At 58.5% G+C, this 18,749-nt stretch overlaps 7 protein-coding genes across 7 annotated transcripts; 3 read left to right on the top strand and 4 right to left on the bottom strand.

The window, feature by feature from the left end:
• Positions 1–286: 286 nt before the first annotated feature.
• Positions 287–2,411, bottom strand: A1Q1_07246 (uncharacterized protein; the record flags this gene model as incomplete). The annotated part of the gene is made up of 3 exons (XM_014327482.1): positions 287–454; positions 499–2,328; positions 2,385–2,411. The coding sequence occupies 3 exons, from the start codon at positions 2,409–2,411 to the stop codon at positions 287–289; spliced, it is 2,025 nt and encodes a 674-aa protein (XP_014182957.1).
• A 711-nt stretch (positions 2,412–3,122) lies between these two features.
• A1Q1_07245 (uncharacterized protein) lies at positions 3,123–7,982 on the top strand (the record flags this gene model as incomplete). The annotated part of the gene is made up of 11 exons (XM_014327481.1): positions 3,123–4,366; positions 4,409–4,567; positions 4,658–4,696; positions 4,739–5,052; positions 5,171–5,320; positions 5,375–5,666; positions 5,718–5,845; positions 6,036–6,104; positions 6,150–6,833; positions 6,872–6,980; positions 7,019–7,982. 11 exons carry the CDS (start codon positions 3,123–3,125, stop codon positions 7,980–7,982), a joined length of 4,152 nt encoding a protein of 1,383 aa, XP_014182956.1.
• A 67-nt stretch (positions 7,983–8,049) lies between these two features.
• On the bottom strand, positions 8,050–10,341 carry A1Q1_07244 (uncharacterized protein; the record flags this gene model as incomplete). Its single annotated transcript, XM_014327480.1, has 1 exon — positions 8,050–10,341. One exon carries the CDS (start codon positions 10,339–10,341, stop codon positions 8,050–8,052), a length of 2,292 nt encoding a protein of 763 aa, XP_014182955.1.
• A 370-nt stretch (positions 10,342–10,711) lies between these two features.
• On the top strand, positions 10,712–14,586 carry A1Q1_07243 (uncharacterized protein; the record flags this gene model as incomplete). The annotated part of the gene is made up of 8 exons (XM_014327479.1): positions 10,712–10,796; positions 10,863–11,813; positions 11,944–12,485; positions 12,547–12,757; positions 12,804–13,142; positions 13,207–13,343; positions 13,393–14,313; positions 14,383–14,586. The coding sequence occupies 8 exons, from the start codon at positions 10,712–10,714 to the stop codon at positions 14,584–14,586; spliced, it is 3,390 nt and encodes a 1,129-aa protein (XP_014182954.1).
• Positions 14,587–14,709: 123 nt separating this feature from the next.
• A1Q1_07242 (uncharacterized protein) lies at positions 14,710–15,834 on the bottom strand (the record flags this gene model as incomplete). The annotated part of the gene is made up of 1 exon (XM_014327478.1): positions 14,710–15,834. One exon carries the CDS (start codon positions 15,832–15,834, stop codon positions 14,710–14,712), a length of 1,125 nt encoding a protein of 374 aa, XP_014182953.1.
• Positions 15,835–16,933: 1,099 nt separating this feature from the next.
• A1Q1_07241 (uncharacterized protein) lies at positions 16,934–17,417 on the bottom strand (the record flags this gene model as incomplete). The annotated part of the gene is made up of 3 exons (XM_014327477.1): positions 16,934–16,999; positions 17,055–17,243; positions 17,415–17,417. The coding sequence occupies 3 exons, from the start codon at positions 17,415–17,417 to the stop codon at positions 16,934–16,936; spliced, it is 258 nt and encodes an 85-aa protein (XP_014182952.1).
• Positions 17,418–18,059: 642 nt separating this feature from the next.
• A1Q1_07240 (cytoplasmic tyrosyl-tRNA synthetase, Tys1p) lies at positions 18,060–18,710 on the top strand (the record flags this gene model as incomplete). Its single annotated transcript, XM_014327476.1, has 1 exon — positions 18,060–18,710. One exon carries the CDS (start codon positions 18,060–18,062, stop codon positions 18,708–18,710), a length of 651 nt encoding a protein of 216 aa, XP_014182951.1.
• Between the last annotated feature and the right edge of the window lie 39 nt (positions 18,711–18,749).

Below are 18,749 nucleotides of genomic sequence, written 5' to 3'. Positions count from 1 at the left end.
TGGCCAGAGGAGCTCGAGTGGGTGAGCATTTCATCCCACTGTTCAGACTCCCACCCATTGAGCCATCCATTATGACCACTGATTGCGACGAGACCTTCCGAAACGCACATGACCATGGATGCTACACTAGGAGAAACGAGGAGTAAGCTTCAAACTCCTTGGTTTGCTTTGAGCCTGCTTTGAGCCTCTCAGTCCAATTGAGCATGCGTCGGTCGAGAAAGATCTCCGGCGGCAGGATACCCAGACAATGCGTACATGCTCCATATGCTCTACCCGATTACAGCCACTAGCACTTGGCAGCCTCGTCCGTCAGCGTCTTGGCCAGCTCCTCGGCGACATCCTTCGTCTTGACCTTCAGGAGGTATGGCTTCATGTTGCCCTCGTTGTCGAAGCCGGGGAACTTGATGTTGTTGCCATCGACCGTCGGCTTGAACGCCTTGTGCAGCATCATGTTCTGATCTGTCAGCTTCCGTCCACGCAATAGTAGCTTCAACTCACAAAGACCACTGCGCCGCTTCCGTCGGCACGCATCAGGAGACGTCGCTTGTCCGTCTTCGTGTTGTGCTTCAGCTTGAACTGTCCCAGACCGACGACGGTGTACTTTCCGTCCTCGAGCTTGTGCAGCTTGCCGCGCTGCTCCTTCACCGTCTCCTCGTCCTCCTCACCCGCTCCGCTCGCCTCGGCCAGGTTCTTCGACGGCTCGGCATCCTGCGCCTCACCCTCGGCAGGTGCCGGTGTTGTTGAGGAGGAGGCCGCCGGCGTCGAGGCAGAAGACGCCGGAGCCCCAAAGGAGAAGCCAGAAGAAGAGGGGGCGGTGGATCCAAAGGAGAACGGCTTGGCGGCTCCAGCGGCAGGTTGGGCCGAGGTCGTTCCAAACGAGAAGGCAGGTTTTGACGCTCCAGAGTCTCCCGAAGGAGTGGAGGTACTGCCAAAGGAGAAGGAAGGCGCAGACTTGCCGGCGTCATCGGTCTTTGACGGGGAAGTGCCAAAGGAGAAGGACGGCGCCGACGAGGAGGCTCCCTCCTTCTCCTTTGTAGGTGATCCGGACGCCCCGAAGCTGAACGATGGCGAAGACGACGAAGAAGCACCAAAGCTGAATCCCTTCGAAGCCGGCGCGGGGCTTGACGAACCCTTTGCTCCGCCGAAGGGCAGCTGAGGCGTCGTGCCGTCAGGTCCAAACTTGCCAAGCTTGGCTGGAGGCTCGGTCGATGTAGAGGTGAACTTCTTGCTCTCTGGCGTCGTCGCAGCCAGCGGTCCAGATGGGGCAAAGGAGAAGAGCCCACCGGAAGCGGGCTTGGAGCCGAACGAGAATTTCGGCGTCTCATCTTTCTTCTCGTCCTTCTTGTCGTCATCCTTCTTCTCTCCCTCCATCTTGTCGTCCTCAGCAAGAACGTCGGCGACGATCTTGTTCACAGCGTCCGAGGACTTCTTCGGCGTCGCTGCAGGGGCAGTGGCCGCAGGCGCCGTCGTCTGGGGAGCAGGGGCGGAGAAGGAAGGAGGCTTGGCGGCGGACGTTGACGGCGCGGCCAGAGAGCCGCCGTTGGACTTGGTCACCGCAGGGGCAGGTTCCGGCTTCCATCCCGCCTTCTTTTCCGCATCCTGAAGGTACTTCTCATACTGCGACAGCAGATCCGGCACGACCGTCGTCAGATCCAAGAACTCGTTCGTGTTCAGAGAGTTGGATAAGAACGAAAGGAAGGACGCGTTCAAGCCACGGAGCGAGGTGTAGTAGGACACTTCACGCGAGTCAGGAGGCTTCTGCTGGGATGGGCCAGAGCCTGAGGTAGCGCGCGCGATGGAGGCCGCGGGAGCAGCGGGGGCAGGCCCCTTTGACGCCGGTACTCGCTGAGTCGCAGCCGGTGTCGTCTTTGGCGCACCGAACGAGAATCCACCGAATGGCTTCGGGGGAGCGGACGAGGCACCAGAGGAAGAAGACTCGGCTGCCGGCGCAGCAGGAGTCGAGGTGGACGCAGTTGATGACTCGCCATTCTTCTGTCCAAACGAGAATCCGCCGAACGCCGGCTTGGGGGCCGCAGGAGCGGGTGCCGCCGCCGGTGTGTCTTTCGACGAGTCCGCTGGCTTCGCTCCGAAAGAGAATCCACCGAAAGGAGCCGACGGGGCAGGGGTAGACGAGGATGCGGATGGCTGAGCATCACTCGAAGCAGGCTTGCCGAAGGAGAACCCTCCAAAAGGCGAAGAGGAAGCCGGAGCAGCAGCACCAGCAGATGAACTGGCTCCAAAGCCACCAAATGCCGGCGTAGCTGATGATGAACCGAACGAGAACCCTCCTGAAGCGCCAGCTGCCGGAGGGGCAGGTGCTGGAGCAGCCTGAATTGTAAGACTCCATGACATGCCACAACAATAAAAGAGCTCCCTACACTTACCGCTGCCAATCCCTTTCGCTTTGGCATGCCGCGAATCCTGCCGTGTCAGCAGAGATCTTCCAGTCAGAAATTGGGAGTACTCACTTGCGTCCCTCTACAGGAGCGAGAGCCGCCGTGCGAACGCCGGGCTGTAGTTAGTGCGTGAATCTTCTGGAGGTGGACGTACGTCTACCTCATCGCCTGACGAGACATCGTCCTTCGTGAGCTGGTCGTCGGCTCCGCGCTTTCCCATTTTTGCGTTGATCCGGTCTTCGAGATCGAGTGGTACTCGTCGGTGGATGCAAGTGTTGAACAAAGAACGGACAAAGCCTCAATGCCGTTGCTCAGGCCCAACCCAGGAATGGAGGCCGGAGATCGAGTGTTGAGGAACAGAAATGATGGAGATCATGCCACGTGGGATTGGATCCGTGGAAATGACCGAATGGACGCGGACGCCTGAGCGGCAATGTGGTGACGACAGTGACGCTGAGACTGCGACAACTGACAAAGCGGTCCATTATTGTATCAGTGCCCGACCACACCGCGTTCACACCTCCATCAACGACGCGTAACTCTAGAATCGCCAGACCTGGAGACCTTATAAACGGCCGGTTGAGGCCTTTCGACCATCGCCCTCTTGCACTCCGCTACTCCCGTCCTGGGTCCCAGCAGGAGAGCACCAGCAACCATCACGCCCTCATCAACCCCGAATCCGACACTGAACATCGCCCTCTGATCGACGTTGAGTAGCGGCGGACCATGGCTCACAACGCGCCAGGCGGGTCAGACCAGCCCATGTCCCCGCCATCGAGAAGGTCATCAACGGTCTCCCCGACCTCGGCGCCCTCCAGACGTGAGTCGGTGGCGTCGGTCTCTCAGCAGTCAGTTGCAAGTTCCCGCCCATCTTCATCAGCGTCTAGGCGTCCCTTGCCGCCTCTTCCCACAGGAGGCTTGCGCCGTACGAGCCACTCGGACACTGCTGGAAATGCGACCTCTTCTCCGCTCCCACCGTATGACGCTGCGGCAGCATCGACCTCGACATTGTCCTCGGTCGACAGCGCCCCGAGCACGGTCGTCTCTGGAAACCAGTCACCTGCGCCCACGCTAATCTCTGGCGGCGCAGTCAGTCGTCCTTCGACTTCTGCTTCGGGACCGACTTCCGGCGACGCTCTTCCCCCCTACGAGTACCGGTCACCGGAGGCGGTCGTGGAGCACTATGTTGAACCGAACGACTCGAACCTTCCACCTGGCGTTCTGGCCGAGCATTTGGGAGACGACGATATTCCGCAGTCTGAATGGGACACTAACTGGTCATACGGTGCTGTGCCGCCGATCAGCAGGAGTGACTCGAAGATGGATATCGATCCAAGCATGGCCACCATGCCTTCCGTGCCGGACGTGCCCCGACGTCCACAGATCAGCCCAGGTGTCCTACCAAAACTCTGGTTGGATCAGATCCATCCCCACAAGCTCTGGCGGCCGCTGATCGACGACCTGCCCCGGCCTAAGGAACCGAAGTCGCCTAGTAGCCCAGCCACTCCGCTCAAGTCCGTTGAACCGATGACAGCTGCCGAGGACTCCGAGCCCGAGATGCCTCCCCCCTTCACTTTGGACGACGTGTGGGAGTCTCTACCGGGAGGGAAGGAGGATCATCAGAACTGGTACTTCTGCCCCCAGTGTTGGGGTTGGATCCATGTGCTCGTCGGTAAGGGTGACTTACCCACCGTTCCCTCTTTGGAGGAGTGGGATAAGACTGCCAGTTTCCGGACACCAGAGGAGAAGGACGCTGCGCGCACGCACAGGCAGGAGACGATGAAGAGGTTTGAGAGCTTGGAGGAGTCCCGATCCACGGCAGAGAAGACTGCTCACCATCTTCATGCCTTTGAGGGCCTCATCCCAGCCACGAAGGAGCACCGACTGGAGCGGGTGAAGGTCCCCTCACATCTAGACGCCTTCTCTGCCCACGACCGAAGCTACGGAGAGTCTCCTCCCGACTTGACTCGGTATGTTCATGACAGTAATCGCAACGCCGTGCTCTATGTCAGCTGCGCATCGGATGTCTGGATATTTGTGGACAAGGGCCCAGTTTCCGGCCAAATACCGATCGGACTCGTGAAGGGTTTCATTGCAGAGAAGAAGGACAACCCGAACGTCGGGGCCACCGGTGATGACAGTGTGGTCACGGCGTGGAATCTGCTGCTCACGTAAGTTCGTCTTCTAGTCCAATCTAACAGTCTCAGGCTCCTTCAAAACCCTCTGTTCCGCAACCAACGCGGCTGCTTCAAGCTTGATAGCAAGACGTTCAGCAAGCAAATTGGCGCGTCACTGATATCGTACGTTATCTTCATCACCGCAGAGAGCTGACGGCAAACCAGATCCCACCTTCTCTATCGACTAGGCTTCATTTGCAAGCAGAACGACGATGGGTATCTCGTTGGGCCTCTCAACCCCAGCGACGCATCTGCGGAAGACGTTCGCCACATGAATCGGTATCTCGCACGAGCTTGGGTTGAGATCTCTCTCGGACTCATGGACTATCGTACACGAGCTGGTGAGCGGACGGGAAGGTTCAACGCTGACTCTGCAGCGGCTGCAGGCTGGTCCCCTATGGAATCGAAGCTCTTCGTGCGAGGTCAAACTCTGGGCGAAATTCTAGAGGGGTTCTTGCACGTCATTCAAATTCCTGAGCGTAGGTGTCCACTCATGCGTTGAACTGACTGTAGTGTATCCGCCATACTCTCTCGATAATGAGGCTGCACTGCATGTTCTTGGAGTGTCCCGATACGATACACCGTCCACTGTCGCAGAGGCATACGACTTGCAAGTCTCAGATGATCTCGCCAACTGTCCCATATATTTGGGCGCCCTGACGCGGCTGTCTCATGTTCTGGTCCCCGGTCACGAAACACTGCAGATCAAGGTCGCTACGGAGAAATCACTTGATCGTTATACAATAAGTGCGTCTCAGCCTGTGTTACGGACACCACTAACGACAGATGACCTGGACTCAGCGTATGAGAAGATCGGCCTCGGACGAAATGAGGTCGAGGCGATCGCGGTGCCTCGAGAAGACATTCCGATTGACTACATCTTGTCACAGCATCGTGAAGCAATGAACAAGGTGTTCGATTCCACATCTCGCGCTGAGCTGAGCCGTGCGCTTCTTCTGATCGGACAAGAGCGAAACAACGAGCAGCTTATGGAGCTGGGGCGTTCTGGAGAAGCCTTCCTCTCCCTGGACGATGCGTACAAGGAGTTTGGACTCAGCCGGGATAGCAACATCGACGATGAGCTCCTCATTTTGTGAGTGTCGCCGTGTCAAAAGACGCCAAGCATGGTGATGGCTGACGTCAGGCAATACGAGACCTGGATCCAAGATCGACCGTCTCGCAGTGACCATTACCGTCGAGCCATCTCGGTGATCGCCACCGCCCCTGGCGAAGAGCGGCCAGCGCTTCGCGCATATCTCGAGGGAAAAGACAGTGAGTCAATCATCATAGCTGTCTCTGACGCCAGTCTCTGAGTTCCAACCACCGCCACGATTGGACATCCCGGTGGGGTTGCGCAACATCGGCAACACGTGCTATCTCAATTCGGTTCTACAGCTTCTCTACGCACTGAAACCTGTCCGAGATGCTGTCATGACCTTCACGGACGACGGTTCCTCACCAGCGTCGGACGCATCCGGCGAGTCTGAGAACGCGGCCGAGAGGAAAGTCAAACTGCAGACGTCAAAGCACTGTGAGTGATCGAGCGTGGAGCTGTTTGTTGGAAGCTAACATGTAGTCGTCATTCTTCTGCGAGAGCTCTTCAACGAGATGTACAAGACCACCAACGCAGCTGTCACTCCCCGAGAGGAACTGGCACGGCTTGCAATTCTGCCCATCGATCTAGTGTCAGAGAGGAAGGACTCAATCCTGCCCCCTGTGAAGAATCGGGTCACAATCGACTCGCTTCCCACAGTGTTGTCGCCGATCTCGTCACCCGGCTCGTCTGGAGCAGCGACCGCAAACGACACCGTTCCGAACACTCCCGTCTTAGCAGAGTCTCCGCCCTCCACGACGACGCCGCTTTGGTCTGAGCGCCGAGGATCCGTGTTGGGCAAGCGCGCCAGCGAAGACCGAGACTCAGTGTTTGGCAGCTCTGAAGAGCGCCCGCGCCGCCCAACGGGCATGTCTGACAACTTGATCGATCTTGAAGACTCGGGCCCTTCGACTCCGACGCGCTCCCAGAGCGGCCCAGTCAACGGTCGCGATCGCGAGGACAGCGAGCTCACAGCTCCTGCGGCGGATCTATCTCAGCTTGATCTCGCGTCACCGTTATCGAGACCCCAAGGCGTTTCTGACGAGGCACCAGCTTCTCCTGTCAAGGAAGCCCGTGCCACCGAAGAGCTGGCGCCCCCAACAGCTCCCCCTCCTCCTCTCCCTCCGCGGAGGAAGTCCATGGCTCTCGTTGCGGCTGAGAAGTTTGGTGAGCATTGGACATCCGTTGCCAAGCTAACAGGACAGGTCTGCAGCAGGACGCCGCCGAGATTCTGATCAACGTTCTGGCGCAGCTGGAATATGCGTTCGATAAGCCCACTGACGGTGATTCCAAGGGCGCAAATCTGATCAAAGAGTAGGCTGGTTCCATGGAGCTTCGAACTGACGTTCCAGATTGTTCTCATCCAAGTTCCAACAGCAAATGCTTTTGCACAATGCCGACGGTACTCCCGATAAGGCTCACCCTCCCGTTGAGTCTGTGTTCGTGCACCCTATCATTGGTGTTGAAGAGGACGGCAAGGATCTGTACGACTGTCTCAGCGAGTTGTATCTTGGAGGGGCCGAGATCGAGTACGATGGCAAGAAGGGCTTCAAGATGGACCTCGTCGAGAAGCTTCCGCCAGTGCTCTACATCCAGATGCGTCGGTCGCAGTACGATCCCGTCAAGGGACGGCAAGTCAAGATCAACACCCACGTGCCGTTTGAGCGATGCTTGGCCATGGATCGGTTCTTAGCCAATGCCGACCCAGCAAAGCGTGAGCGTTCGATCGCGCTGACTCGCGAGATCATGAGGATGAGGACTCGTCGCCACGAGCTGAAGAACCACAAGCCTATGTCGATCCCTGACACCTTCCGCTTCATTCGTGATGCTCTGGCCACCGAGCAGACGGCGAAAGCCCTCTCTGAGCAGTCGGACGATGGCGACGTCGACTTGACTTCGGAGGATATCACTCAGGATCTTCTCGATGCGCTCGCGAAGGAGGGCGAGGATGCCGACGCCGAAATTGCCGCGCTGGAGGCTGCGATGCCTCGCGCGAAGGAGGAACTGGAGGCAATTTGGGCCGAATGTAATTCGGTCGAGTACGAGCTGGTTTCCGTGTTCGTGCACGGAGGAACCGGAACTGGCGGCCACTACTGGACGTATCAGGCGGATCTTCCCAAGGACGGCAACAAGTTCTTCTACTACTCGGACGACACCGTGAAGGAGGTGCCGTCTGGCGATGTCTTCTGCGACAAATCAGCGCAGGGAGTGAGCCCCGCACTGCTGTGTTATGTCCGGAAGGACAAGGATTTGGTCGATACCCTGCATCGAGAACCGACCCCAGAGGGAGAGGAGACCGCTCCCTCGTCGAGCTGATAAGTTTAGAAGCCATACCACAATTGTGAAATAAATGTACATGATAGAGTTCCTACACGCATCTAATCTACTTTCTTGAGCGCTTACGATGCCTTCCGCTTCCCTCGGCCTTGCGCTTGACGCTCTGAACGAGGTCGCCGAGACCCTTGCTCTCCCCTCCGTCGGTGCCGTTGGCCGCTCCTCCTCGAGCAGCAGAGTGGGCCTCACGGGTCTTCTTGAGGATCTCACGGTTCGCCGGGATATCCGTGAACTTGGAGTGTGTCGGGTCGAGGGCGAACGCGGGCTCAGAGTACATGGCAGAGAAACGGGGATCGGAAACGTCGACCTTGAAGCCATCGGGACCAAGCTCGGGGACGTGGTCAGGTCCAGCCTTGCCCTTGCGTTTTCTGCTGCGCTTCTTGCCGGCCTTCTTCTCCTTCTCAGCGGCGAGAACGTCCTTCATGCTGAAGTGGTGGTGGACGTCGTCCTCAACGATACCGTCCATGCCGTTGTCGTCGTCCTCGACGGGTTTCTCAGCCTTGGCCTTGGACTTGCCCTTGGCCTCCTTGCCCTTCTTGGGCTTGGTCTCGACCTCGACCTCGCTCTCCGAGTCACTGTCGCCGAAGAAGTCGTCCTTGGGCTTGGACTTCTTGCCGTCGTCCTTCTCGGCACGCTTCAGCTCCATCTTCTCCTTCTTCTCCCGCTTCTTCTCCTTCATGCGGAGCTTATACCGCTCGAGACTCGTCAGGTTCTCGTCCTCGGCATCCTTGCTGAGTCCGGGCTTGAAAGTAATCTCGACAGCCTCCTCCTTCGCCGCCTTGTCGCCCTTGATGTCCGCAAGCTCCTCCTGCCAGGCAGTGCCCTGCTTACCCCAGATGTCGCCGTTTTCGTCATCGGCCTGCAGCAGTAGCGAGCGCAGCTTCTCCTTGCGCTCCTTGGCCTTGGCCTTCTTCGACTTCTTCTCGGCGGGCATCTCGTCCTCGGGCTCCTCCTCCTCGACTTCCTCGTCACTTGAGGCGGCGACGAGATTGCCAAAGTCCGCGTCCTCGATCTCCTCACGCGTGAGAGCACGGCGCGTCATCTTGGCACGGTTCGGGTCGTCCTGGTCCCAGGTGAGCTTCACCTTGGAGTGGCGCAGAGCGTCGGTCACGAAGTCGTTGCCCTTGTAGGACTTGGACTCCTTCGTGGCCTCATCGTGGACCTCGTCCTCGGCGAAGGTCATGTCCTCGGGCACGTAGCTGAGATCGAGGATGTTGGCGGTGCGCTCGAACTCGGAACCATTCAGCTCATCGTGGACGGCTTGGGCAGCCTCAACAGTCGAGAACGTCGCGATGGCGTAGTAGTAACGGAGTCGCTCGAGCTGGTACTGGCGGAGCTTGTCCATGTCAATGTCCTCCTCCCCGTTGACGGACTCCACGTCGGACACGATCTCGAGATTGTCGATTTCGGCGTCCAACCCGTCGTCCTCCAGTTCCTCGTCGTCGGAGCCCTCTTCGTCCTCGCTCATCTCCTCGTCCTCCTCGTCGTCACTGTCTTCCTCATCCGAGCTCTCGGGCTTATGCTTACGCTGAGGCGTCTTGCTCTTCTTCTTCTCGGCGACCTTGAAGATACCTCCGCCCGGTCCGGCCGCATCCTCCTTGGCCATGCGCTGCTTGCCGAACTCCGAAGGGTAAATTTTCACGCTGAGAAGCTTGCCGGGCGGCGGAGGAGCGGCCTCGCCCTTGCGAACGACGGGCGTCAGGAACGAGTTGAACAGAATGAACAGGTCGTCGGCGCGCATGTTGTCCCAGTCGAGGTTGACGGCAGCGAGACGCGTCGTGGGGTCAACGCCGGGCCCTTCGTCCTCCTCCTCCTCATCCTCCTCTTCGTCCTCGTCAAGGTTGATGCCTCCCTCGTCCTCGGATAGGTCGACCTTCAGCTGGTCGTCGTCCGAGTCAGATTCACTGTCGGCCTGAAGCTGATGTGGCCGTAACCGCTGCTTGCCACCAATCTCGATGACGTCCTCCTCAATCTCGGACTCCTCGTCCTCGCTGTCCTCATCTTCAGATCCGGAAGAAGAAAGGTAACCTTCTCCACGGGCGTAGTCGATTGGCTTCTTCTCCTCCTCATCTCCCTCCGGGGACTTGAGACGGTAGAATCGCTTCATCTCGTCCGCACCGCTGGTCGAGGCAAGGGCGCGTCCACGTTTGTCAACGCGAGCTGACATCAGCTTCTGTATTCCTGTCGAAATTTTGCCCTGCTCACCTTTGCCCTTGATCTTGCCGAAGTCTTCGGACAGCACATCCTTGAAACGGTCGTCGATTTCGGTTTTGAGCTGCTTCTGTTTGGGGCGCCTGAAGCGCGGGTCTGTCTGTAGTCGAGCAAAACGGGGGTCGCTCATTTTGTCTGTCTAGCTGCTTTTCGTCTAGTTTGAGTGTGTGTAGAGTTATAAGCTGGAGATCCCAAGACTTCCTATGTTATTGCCTTCCGCGCGAGATAATTCTGGGCTCCAGAAATCTCATGACGAGCGGCAACTTTTGGCGTACACGTCATAAAACCCACGTGGCCTCCACCTCTACCCCGCTCTTATCAGCGCCCCTGACCGGCGCCCAAGCCTTAGACGACCGACAAGCGCCTGGGCTCAAGCGGTGACGTTGATGGGCGTGGCGTGAGCTCGATCTCTGTTGCATCCTTCATCCTCTCTTGATTCCTTGCAGCGCATTGACTTTGACGACGTCTTCGAGATCACACCCGAAACGAACTTTGGCGACATGTCGTCCCAAGGGGATCCCTTCCAGATCCAACCGGTGCTCTCCGACATCTTCGTCTCTCATGATCTGCTCGATCTCACGTCATGTGAGTTGGTCGACTGGAGCAATCGCTGATCCACAGCCTCGCCAACGCAAACGACGGCTCACACAGTAGCCAGCAACTTATTCTCGTCAGTCTCCCAACTCGCGGCTGGCGTTACCCACCGCGCATCTCCGTCATCAGGCGACAGCACCCCGCTCTCATCGTCCCCGCAGAAGGCAGGTGCACCTCAGTCTAGCTCCCCCAACCGGACGGCACCGACAAGCCCCGAAGAGCACAAGCCCGAGGTCCGATGTGTCGAAGGCTACTCCAACAACCTTTACGTCGGCGGCTCGGATGGCGTACTGGAGTGGTGGGTGTACGACGGTTCGCCCGGCACCAGCGAGGTGGGTCATGTTCTGCGTCTACACAGCTCACGCCAGAACCGCGGCTGGAAGCTTCGGCATAAGCAAACTGTGAACCCGCGACGACCTATCAGCAAGATCATGCTCCTGCCTAAGGTGTCGCGGGCACTCGTCCTTGCTGAGGGCATCCTGCACCCGCTGAGTCTTCCGAATCTGGAGCCGCTGCCTCCGAGCGTCATTACTCCCATTCGAGGCGTCGTTTCCATCGTCCTTAATGACGACGAGCTTGATCTCGCGGGAAAGGATGGAGACGGAGTCACGGACATGACGGTGGTCGTCGTCCGACGCAAGGGCCTAGCCATCTATCGACTTGGCTCGCGAATGATGCTCATGAAGGAGATTCCGCTTCCGGCGCCTCCACGCTATCACGCCTTTTTCTCAACCGTCCTTTGCGTGGCTGCCCCTTCAGAAGGAGGCGGGCTTACGTACAGCCTGATCGACATCTCCGATGCCTCTATGACGGAAGTTCTGCCAGTCATGCAGGTTCCGCCGGAAGAAGAAAATTGGACGCCGAATCCGAATGTGGTTGTGATCCCTGGGGAAAACCAGTTCCTGGTCACGAGTTACACTGGCGCCAACACCATGGGAGTGTTTCTGAATGGACAAGGTGATCCAGAAAGAGGTACCATCGAGTGGCAGAGTCATCCCACCTCGATCAGTGAGTTGGTTTGGATCGGAGGAAGACTGACGTTCAGCCGTGGAGTCTGGTTTCATCATTGCCCTTCTCCGCAATAACACAATTAGCGTTCACTCTTTGAATGACCTTGAACAGCCGGCACAGACGATAGCACTCGACCCTGCGCTCGGTATCCGTTCGCTCAGCTATTCCCCATACGGTATCTCGATCCGCGACGTCATTCGCGACGAACGGCTATCGACTTCGCCGTTCACTTTGCTCAGCGGCAAGCTGACGCCCTCGCTCACGGACAAGAGCCCAGCCGGAAGCGTCAGGTCCCCGGACCCCAGATCAGAGACTCCGCCTAACGTTACTACTCGGCCGGAGATTCAGCGCGCTGAGCCTCCAACTGAGGAGCCAGAGGCTGGATCAGGTCTTACCCCGCCGTCGTCACCCAAGTTCCAACGACAGCCGATCGTTGCTCCCAAGAACTCCTCGCTGCTGTCACAGGCGGGGGCTGCCAGAGGCTCCCAGTTCTCATCTGCTATCGCTGAGACTCTGTTGATCGGCCCTCACTCGGTTTGCGGCCTCACTCCGACGCCAGCGGTCGTTCGGCTTGAACAGCTATGCGCGGAGCGGAGGATGGACGAGGCGATGTCCCTCGTGGACGACGAGCGCCGGAAGGGAAGGCGCGGAGAAATTGAAGCCGACAAGGTGAGCTTAGGGACGCCTGACCTTCAGCTGACATCAGGCGACACACACATTGACCATGAAGCTGCTCCATGGCTATCTTGCTTTCCATCTTCTCTTCGAGACCGTCTTCGAAAGGGCCGAGGACTATTTCCTCCGAGCGAAGATAGACCCCCGTCTCCTCGTTCGGATATTCCCGAGGTATAAGGGGAAGTTGATCGGAACTGCAGAGGAGGTCGAGATCTTTGACGGCCTGCGGTCCACATTGGAGAACATGAGTACCATTGAAGACATCAGTGAGTCGTAGGCTTTCGCTTCTCAGTCCTCAAGCTCACCGGTCAGTTGCCGACTTCATTGCTCGGAGTGCAGAGGGTGGCACGATCGACTCTGGGGTGAACGATGCGCTGTATGACAGTGCCAAGGAGGTCTTCATGGATTTCCTCAAGAAAACCAGAAACACCCGGTTGAACAAGGGCGCCTCGTCGACCATCGATGCCCGCAAAGTAGACATGGTCGTGGATACGACGCTCGCGAAGCTGCTGGCTGAGGACGGTACCACCGACGAACTCCTTTCGCTCCTTGGGTCTGTCAACGAGGTTGTCTTTTCGGAGCTGGAGCCGTTCTTGTACAAGCGGAAGTATATTCTCTGCACCGTGCTGTTACAGCAGGGCCGCATCGACCGTGTGCTAGAGCTTCTCAAGGAGTGAGTTATCCCACTGAGTCAAGACTGACATTAGAATTGCAGAGGATCCCACTCCCGACCCGCTGTGTCCCGACCCTGTCGGGGAGCTAGTTCAGCATCTCAATAGCATCGATGATCCGGAGCAGCTTCGAGACTACATCCTATGGCTGATTCGCCGCGATGCCGATAAGGGCCTGAACGTGAGCTATCTGGAGGACCCCAAGCTAATGAAAGCTCCTCCTTTCAAAGGGAACGAAACTCAATACCGACGATGCGCAGATTGTGCAAGATATTACCGCCGTCAACCAGGACGCTGCCAACCGATACCTGGAGCACGTCGTCATCGACAAGAAGTCGACCGATCCTGAGCTTCACGAGGCTCTGTTGAAGTGGCTGTTGGACAGTGTTGAGGAGCTGCTTAAGGATGACGGTATCAAGTATCATTTAGAGGAACTTGGTGAGCTTCGCGTAATGGAGTGGGAGCTGACATTAGACGCCGAGTACCGACTTCAGGCAGGCTCGCAAGCCTACGCGGTCTTCTTTGCCGACATTGCTCCGGAAACGCCGTTCAAGTCCTTCCGACTCAAGCTGATGCTGTTCCTGCAGACTAGCACACATTACAACTTGAACATTACCCTCGCTCGTCTCGAGGAATGCCCGTCGCTGACGCTGGAGCGGGCGATTGTCCTCGGCAGGCTTGGCCGTCATGAGGGAGCCATGAGAGTGCTCGCCTCTGAGCTCGCCGACCCCATGTCTGCGCAGACGTACTGCACGCAGGGTGGAGAGATCGTGCCGCCTAAAGTTGCGCACGTCATTGCTTCCAAGATGCCGTCGCTCGCGGCGTGGACCGACTTGTACACTGGTGATCGCCCGCCTGTTGACGCGCAAACGCAGCACAAGTTGGTCGTCGAGCTTTTGCGTGCCTACATGCGCACGCCTGCTCCGCGAGGCAAGAAGACGACTGGTATTTCGGACGGTGCTGCCCGGGCGCAGCAGCTCCTGTCTGCCCAAGGCGTCCATCTCGACGTCAAGGAGGTGCTGGACATGGCGCCGAAGGAGTGGCCGCTGGACGCCATCAACACTTTCTACACACGCTCTTACCGACGCTTGCTCCACGAGCGCACCACATGGCAGGTTTTGAAGGCCGCCTCAGCTGGACAGAATTTGGAGGTGAGTTTCATATCCGATAAGCTGAACTGACATCAGACTTCGGCGCGATACCTCGATGCCATGGCGAAGATCCCGCCCGTCGTTGTTGACGAGGGAGACATCGACGAGAAAGTGAGCGATCTGGAGCTGAACGAGAAGGAGCCCTTGGAGTCTGAATCGGCGGTCAGCGACCCTCTCACCGAGAAGCCGGAGCAGACGGCGCCGCCAGAATCGGCATCGAAGGAGCTGCACCTGCCGCCACTGCCTGGCACCCCGAACGAAGCAACGACCTAACGGATGACGGAGCGAAGGAACCAGTTGTACTTGAAACGACACGATCTAGATACAATACCCTGCATATAACAACAATAAGGCATGCACAATCATCTATAGTTCTATTTTGAGGTTGGGATGAGCTCACTCGAGCTTCCAGACCTGTTTCGAGTTGAGACCCAGCTCCTTCAGCGTGCCGGTCAGGGGACCCTGCTCGAGCGTCGGTGTGAGGGGACCACAGAATGGGCCCATGAGCTTCGGCGGCAGGCAGACGAGGACGCACACCCGGCCGGCGTCGGCGAGCGCATCGGCAATGTCCTCCTTCTGCACCTCTCCCTGCGGAATGCGGTTGACGTCAAGCTTGTCACCGTACTTCTGCTGGTGCTTCTTGATGAGCTTTGCGCTCCAGTCGTCCCGCTCAGGAGCCTGTGCCTGGAGGAGCTTGTACTTGGTGTTTCCGACCTTGGCCTTGTCCAGGAGCTGGAGGAAGGGTGCAACAGCCGTGCCAGTGGAGACCATGACGACCGTGTCGTACTCGTCGGGCTTAATCGAGAACGTGGTGATGGGTCCGCGGAATCCGGCCTGGTCTCCCTTCTTGAGCCCAAACACCATCCGGCCAAGCTCGCCATTGCGCACCTTCTTGACGACGAGGTTCATGCGTCCGTCGCGCGCCACGTCGTTGACGGGCGTGTAGTGCCGCTCGATCTGAATGTCGGGGTTGCGCAGCATGACGTGCTGCACGACGACTGATCCGTCGTCGGGCGTCTCGTCCTGCGTCTGCGCCACGAGGGCCTCGTACATCTGCGGCGAGACGGAGTAGATGCTCCCCGTGTACCCGACGTAGGGGAAGGGGAAGGCCCCCTTGCCGAACTGCCGCGTCTCCTGCGGCAGGAGGCGCACAGAGAGCTCGGCATGCCGCGGCGACAGGAGCTGCACGCTGTCGATCGTGTGCTCCGAGTACTGCGCTGGGTTCAGGACCCGCCGCTGCGGGAAGAACCAGTACCCGATAATGGGCAGGAGGGACGCCCACATGATCGTCTTCTGGATGCGCGTCGCGCGCCGCCGCGAGTCCGACTCGCCGCTCCCCTTCGGTCCGCTGCTGCCTGAGGCGCCGCTGGCCCCGCTCTTTCCTGTCGGGATCGCGGAGCGGGGAAGGGCGTCAAGTCGGGTTGATTGCGAGAACGCTCGGGCGCAGATTGTGGGGCGAACTGCCGGGCGGACAGCAGGTCGGATAGCTGCCGTGGCCGTGCTGAGGCCGCGCAGAGACATGGGTGGTGCGTGGTGAGCTGGTGTGTGCGGAGTGCAAAGTCGGTGCCTCGCAGGCCGGATGGATGATCGTCGAGATTGCGAGTGCCCGAAATCTCAGGCCGAGCGCGGACACCCGCCATATCTCCACTGAGACCTTGCTTGCGCACGCGCAGCCCAAGTGAGGGCCCAAACTTTGATCTCAAGGCACACACCCCAGCCCGCCAGACCGCCCACCACACCTCGCTTCGCCTATCTGGCTATCTGGTGCAATCACGGTCCTCGCTGGGGCGAATGACCCGCGACTTATTTGTAACGGCCTGCATAGATGAAGCGGGCAAGCGTCTGGTGCTCCATGCTGGCTCGTGTGCGTGTGGAATGCATGCATATCGCTCTGTGTCTGTCTATCTGGTGCCCCAATCGCTGCCCTTCTGCGCTCTCGCCCGCGCGCTTTGCGCCGCTCACGCATGCCCCTGCTCCGCCCAGCTCCGCTGACGGGTTCCGGCGCCCCAGTGCACTAGCGCACACGCGTTCGCTCCGTTATCTTGGCAACGATTACGCTGTCGTGCTCAGTGCGATGCCAGAGCTCGGGTCTCGGTGTATTGCAGTTTCCAGCGGTTCCTCGCTCTTGCCGGCGGCACGGTTGCGTCCAGTTATCACATTCCCACCGAGCCGAGCGCGCAAGCAGGCGTCCCCATGCATTTTCTCTGCCGATCCGAGCGCATTCCAAAGCCGTGGCGCCGTAGTTTAAACCGATCGATGTGCCTGTGAATTTTGGAGCTGAGCGTGCTGGGGCGGGCTGAGCGTCGGGAACAGTCGGAGATGATAAAGGATGAACCCATTCCTCGGGTCTTGCGGCTGAGGGTTTAGCTGGGCCGGCATGGTGATGCCGGGTTAGAAACAATTTTGACGAGGTACAACCCCGGTCAGTCACTCCGAGTCAGCCACGCGTACCCGTACCCGTACCAGTAGTTTTTTTGTTGATCCGATTTCGATGACCCTCCCGAACCAAACCAAAAGACATGGTCTAATATGTACATCTCGTGTAGGCACGCAATGCAGTTCTACAAGGACAACAGGAGAGGTCCCATGGGCGGCGACCTCGTCAAGCCGAATGCGGCGTTTAAGCAGAGGCCTTCTGGGCGGCCTCCTCCTTGCGCTTGGCCCAGAAGTCGGGGTTGTAAGAGAGCTGAAGGGGTTAGCGAACTGACTCGGCAAACGGTTGAGTGCCCATTGATACTCACGAACTTGATGTTCTCGTGCTGCTTGATCTTGTCCCAAGGGCGCTGGTCACCGTGACGGTTCCAGACGACCTCAGAGCCCTGCGAGAGGCGGTAAAGGTAGTAGCCAGCACCCATAACGGCACCAGTGACAATGGTGACGATAGGGAGGGTCTCGGTGGGGACGTGCTTCTTGATCTTGGCGAAGGCAGACTGAGCTGGTCAGACATATGCGAAAACAACGCGGATAGGAGGAGGGGGAGGATGTGGTCTGGGCGGCGTGTCGCACAGTGAAGGGGAGCGCGAAAAGCTTCAAGTCGAGGTCGTCAAAGTCGTCGCGAAGGTCGAGGTCGTCGATGTGTGGCGGTGGCAGTAGACACTTACCATTGTGGCTAGATTCTACTTTTACTTTTACACGAGTACACGAGAGAGAGTGGGGAGTGTGGGGGATTGAGAAATCACAAAGCTGGATTTAAGTAGAGAAACGACAGCGGTATGCAGGACGCAGGGGCTCAGCAAGCGGAGGTGCGGAGAGGGGGGTCTGAGGGGAGGTCGAGGGCCAGTCAAGGGCAGCTTGGGGCAGCGAATGCTGGCAGCGGGCTATCGGCCGTCCATCGGTCCGTCCCAATTCACCAATGGCGCGACTTGCTCAAAACTTCCAGGCACGCCACTGCCTACGGTGTTAATGCGCGGCTAAAGGGGCAAACGCTTAAGCGGCGGCATTGCTCAGGGTGCAGCCGCGTGAGAGCCATGCGCACCTCACGCTCTGGACTGTTCAAGGCACGGGTGAATCGAAATGTTGGAAGTCAAAGCAAAGCCTAGGTGCTGGCTGGCGGCGCACCGCACGCCCTTGTCCGAGTGTCAACGGCTGACTTGCGATAACTTGCATCTCATTCACGCTCGCCTCGAGCAAACCGGACTCCAGCACCCTCGCAGCAGCTGCTCGACAGGATCGTTATCGCGACAACGACCTGAACGTCTCCGACCTCTACTACTCCGACCCTCCCCTCGCCCACCTACAATCTAAAAATGTCTGCTGCTGAGCTCGCGTTTGCTCAGGTCCAGGAGGACAAGGCTCCCGCCATTCCTCTCTCGCCTGAGGCCGAGGAGCGCTTCAACCGCATCACCCGCAACCTCCAGGAGGTCACTAGCGGTGACATTATCCGCAAGGTCCTCTCCGATGGAGAGACTCCCCGTCTCTACTGGGGCACCGCGACCACTGGTCGTCCCCACATCGCATACTGCGTTCCGCTCATGAAGATCGCCGACTTCCTGAACGCCGGTGTCCACGTCAAGATCCTCCTTGCTGACCTGCACGCCTTCCTCGACGCCAACAAGTCGACCATGGAGGTCCTCCAGTACCGTGTCCAGTACTACTCTCACCTCCTCCACGCCGTCTTCACCACCCTCGGTGTCCCGACTGACAAGCTCGAGTTCGTGACTGGTTCCAGCTACCAGCTCACTCCCAAGTACACCATGGACATGTACAAGTTCCACGCCCTCACAACCGTCAAGGCTGCCGAGCACGCCGGTGCCGACGTCGTCAAGGAGTCTGAGTCGCCCCTCATGTGCTCGCTCCTCTACCCCGGCCTCCAGGCTCTTGACGAGGAGTACCTCGACGTCCACATCCAGTTCGGTGGTGTCGACCAGGTAAGCTCCGAAAGAACTGATGATAGCTAATGGCAGCGCAAAATCTTCATGTACGCTGCCCACTTCCTT

The sequence above is a fragment of the Trichosporon asahii genome (genome assembly GCF_000293215.1).
Source record: "Trichosporon asahii var. asahii CBS 2479 unplaced genomic scaffold scaffold00009, whole genome shotgun sequence".
NCBI classification, from domain to species: Eukaryota; Fungi; Basidiomycota; class Tremellomycetes; order Trichosporonales; family Trichosporonaceae; genus Trichosporon; species Trichosporon asahii.
Note: the sequence above shows the minus strand (reverse complement) of the source record. Positions and strands in the feature narration are given on the sequence as shown.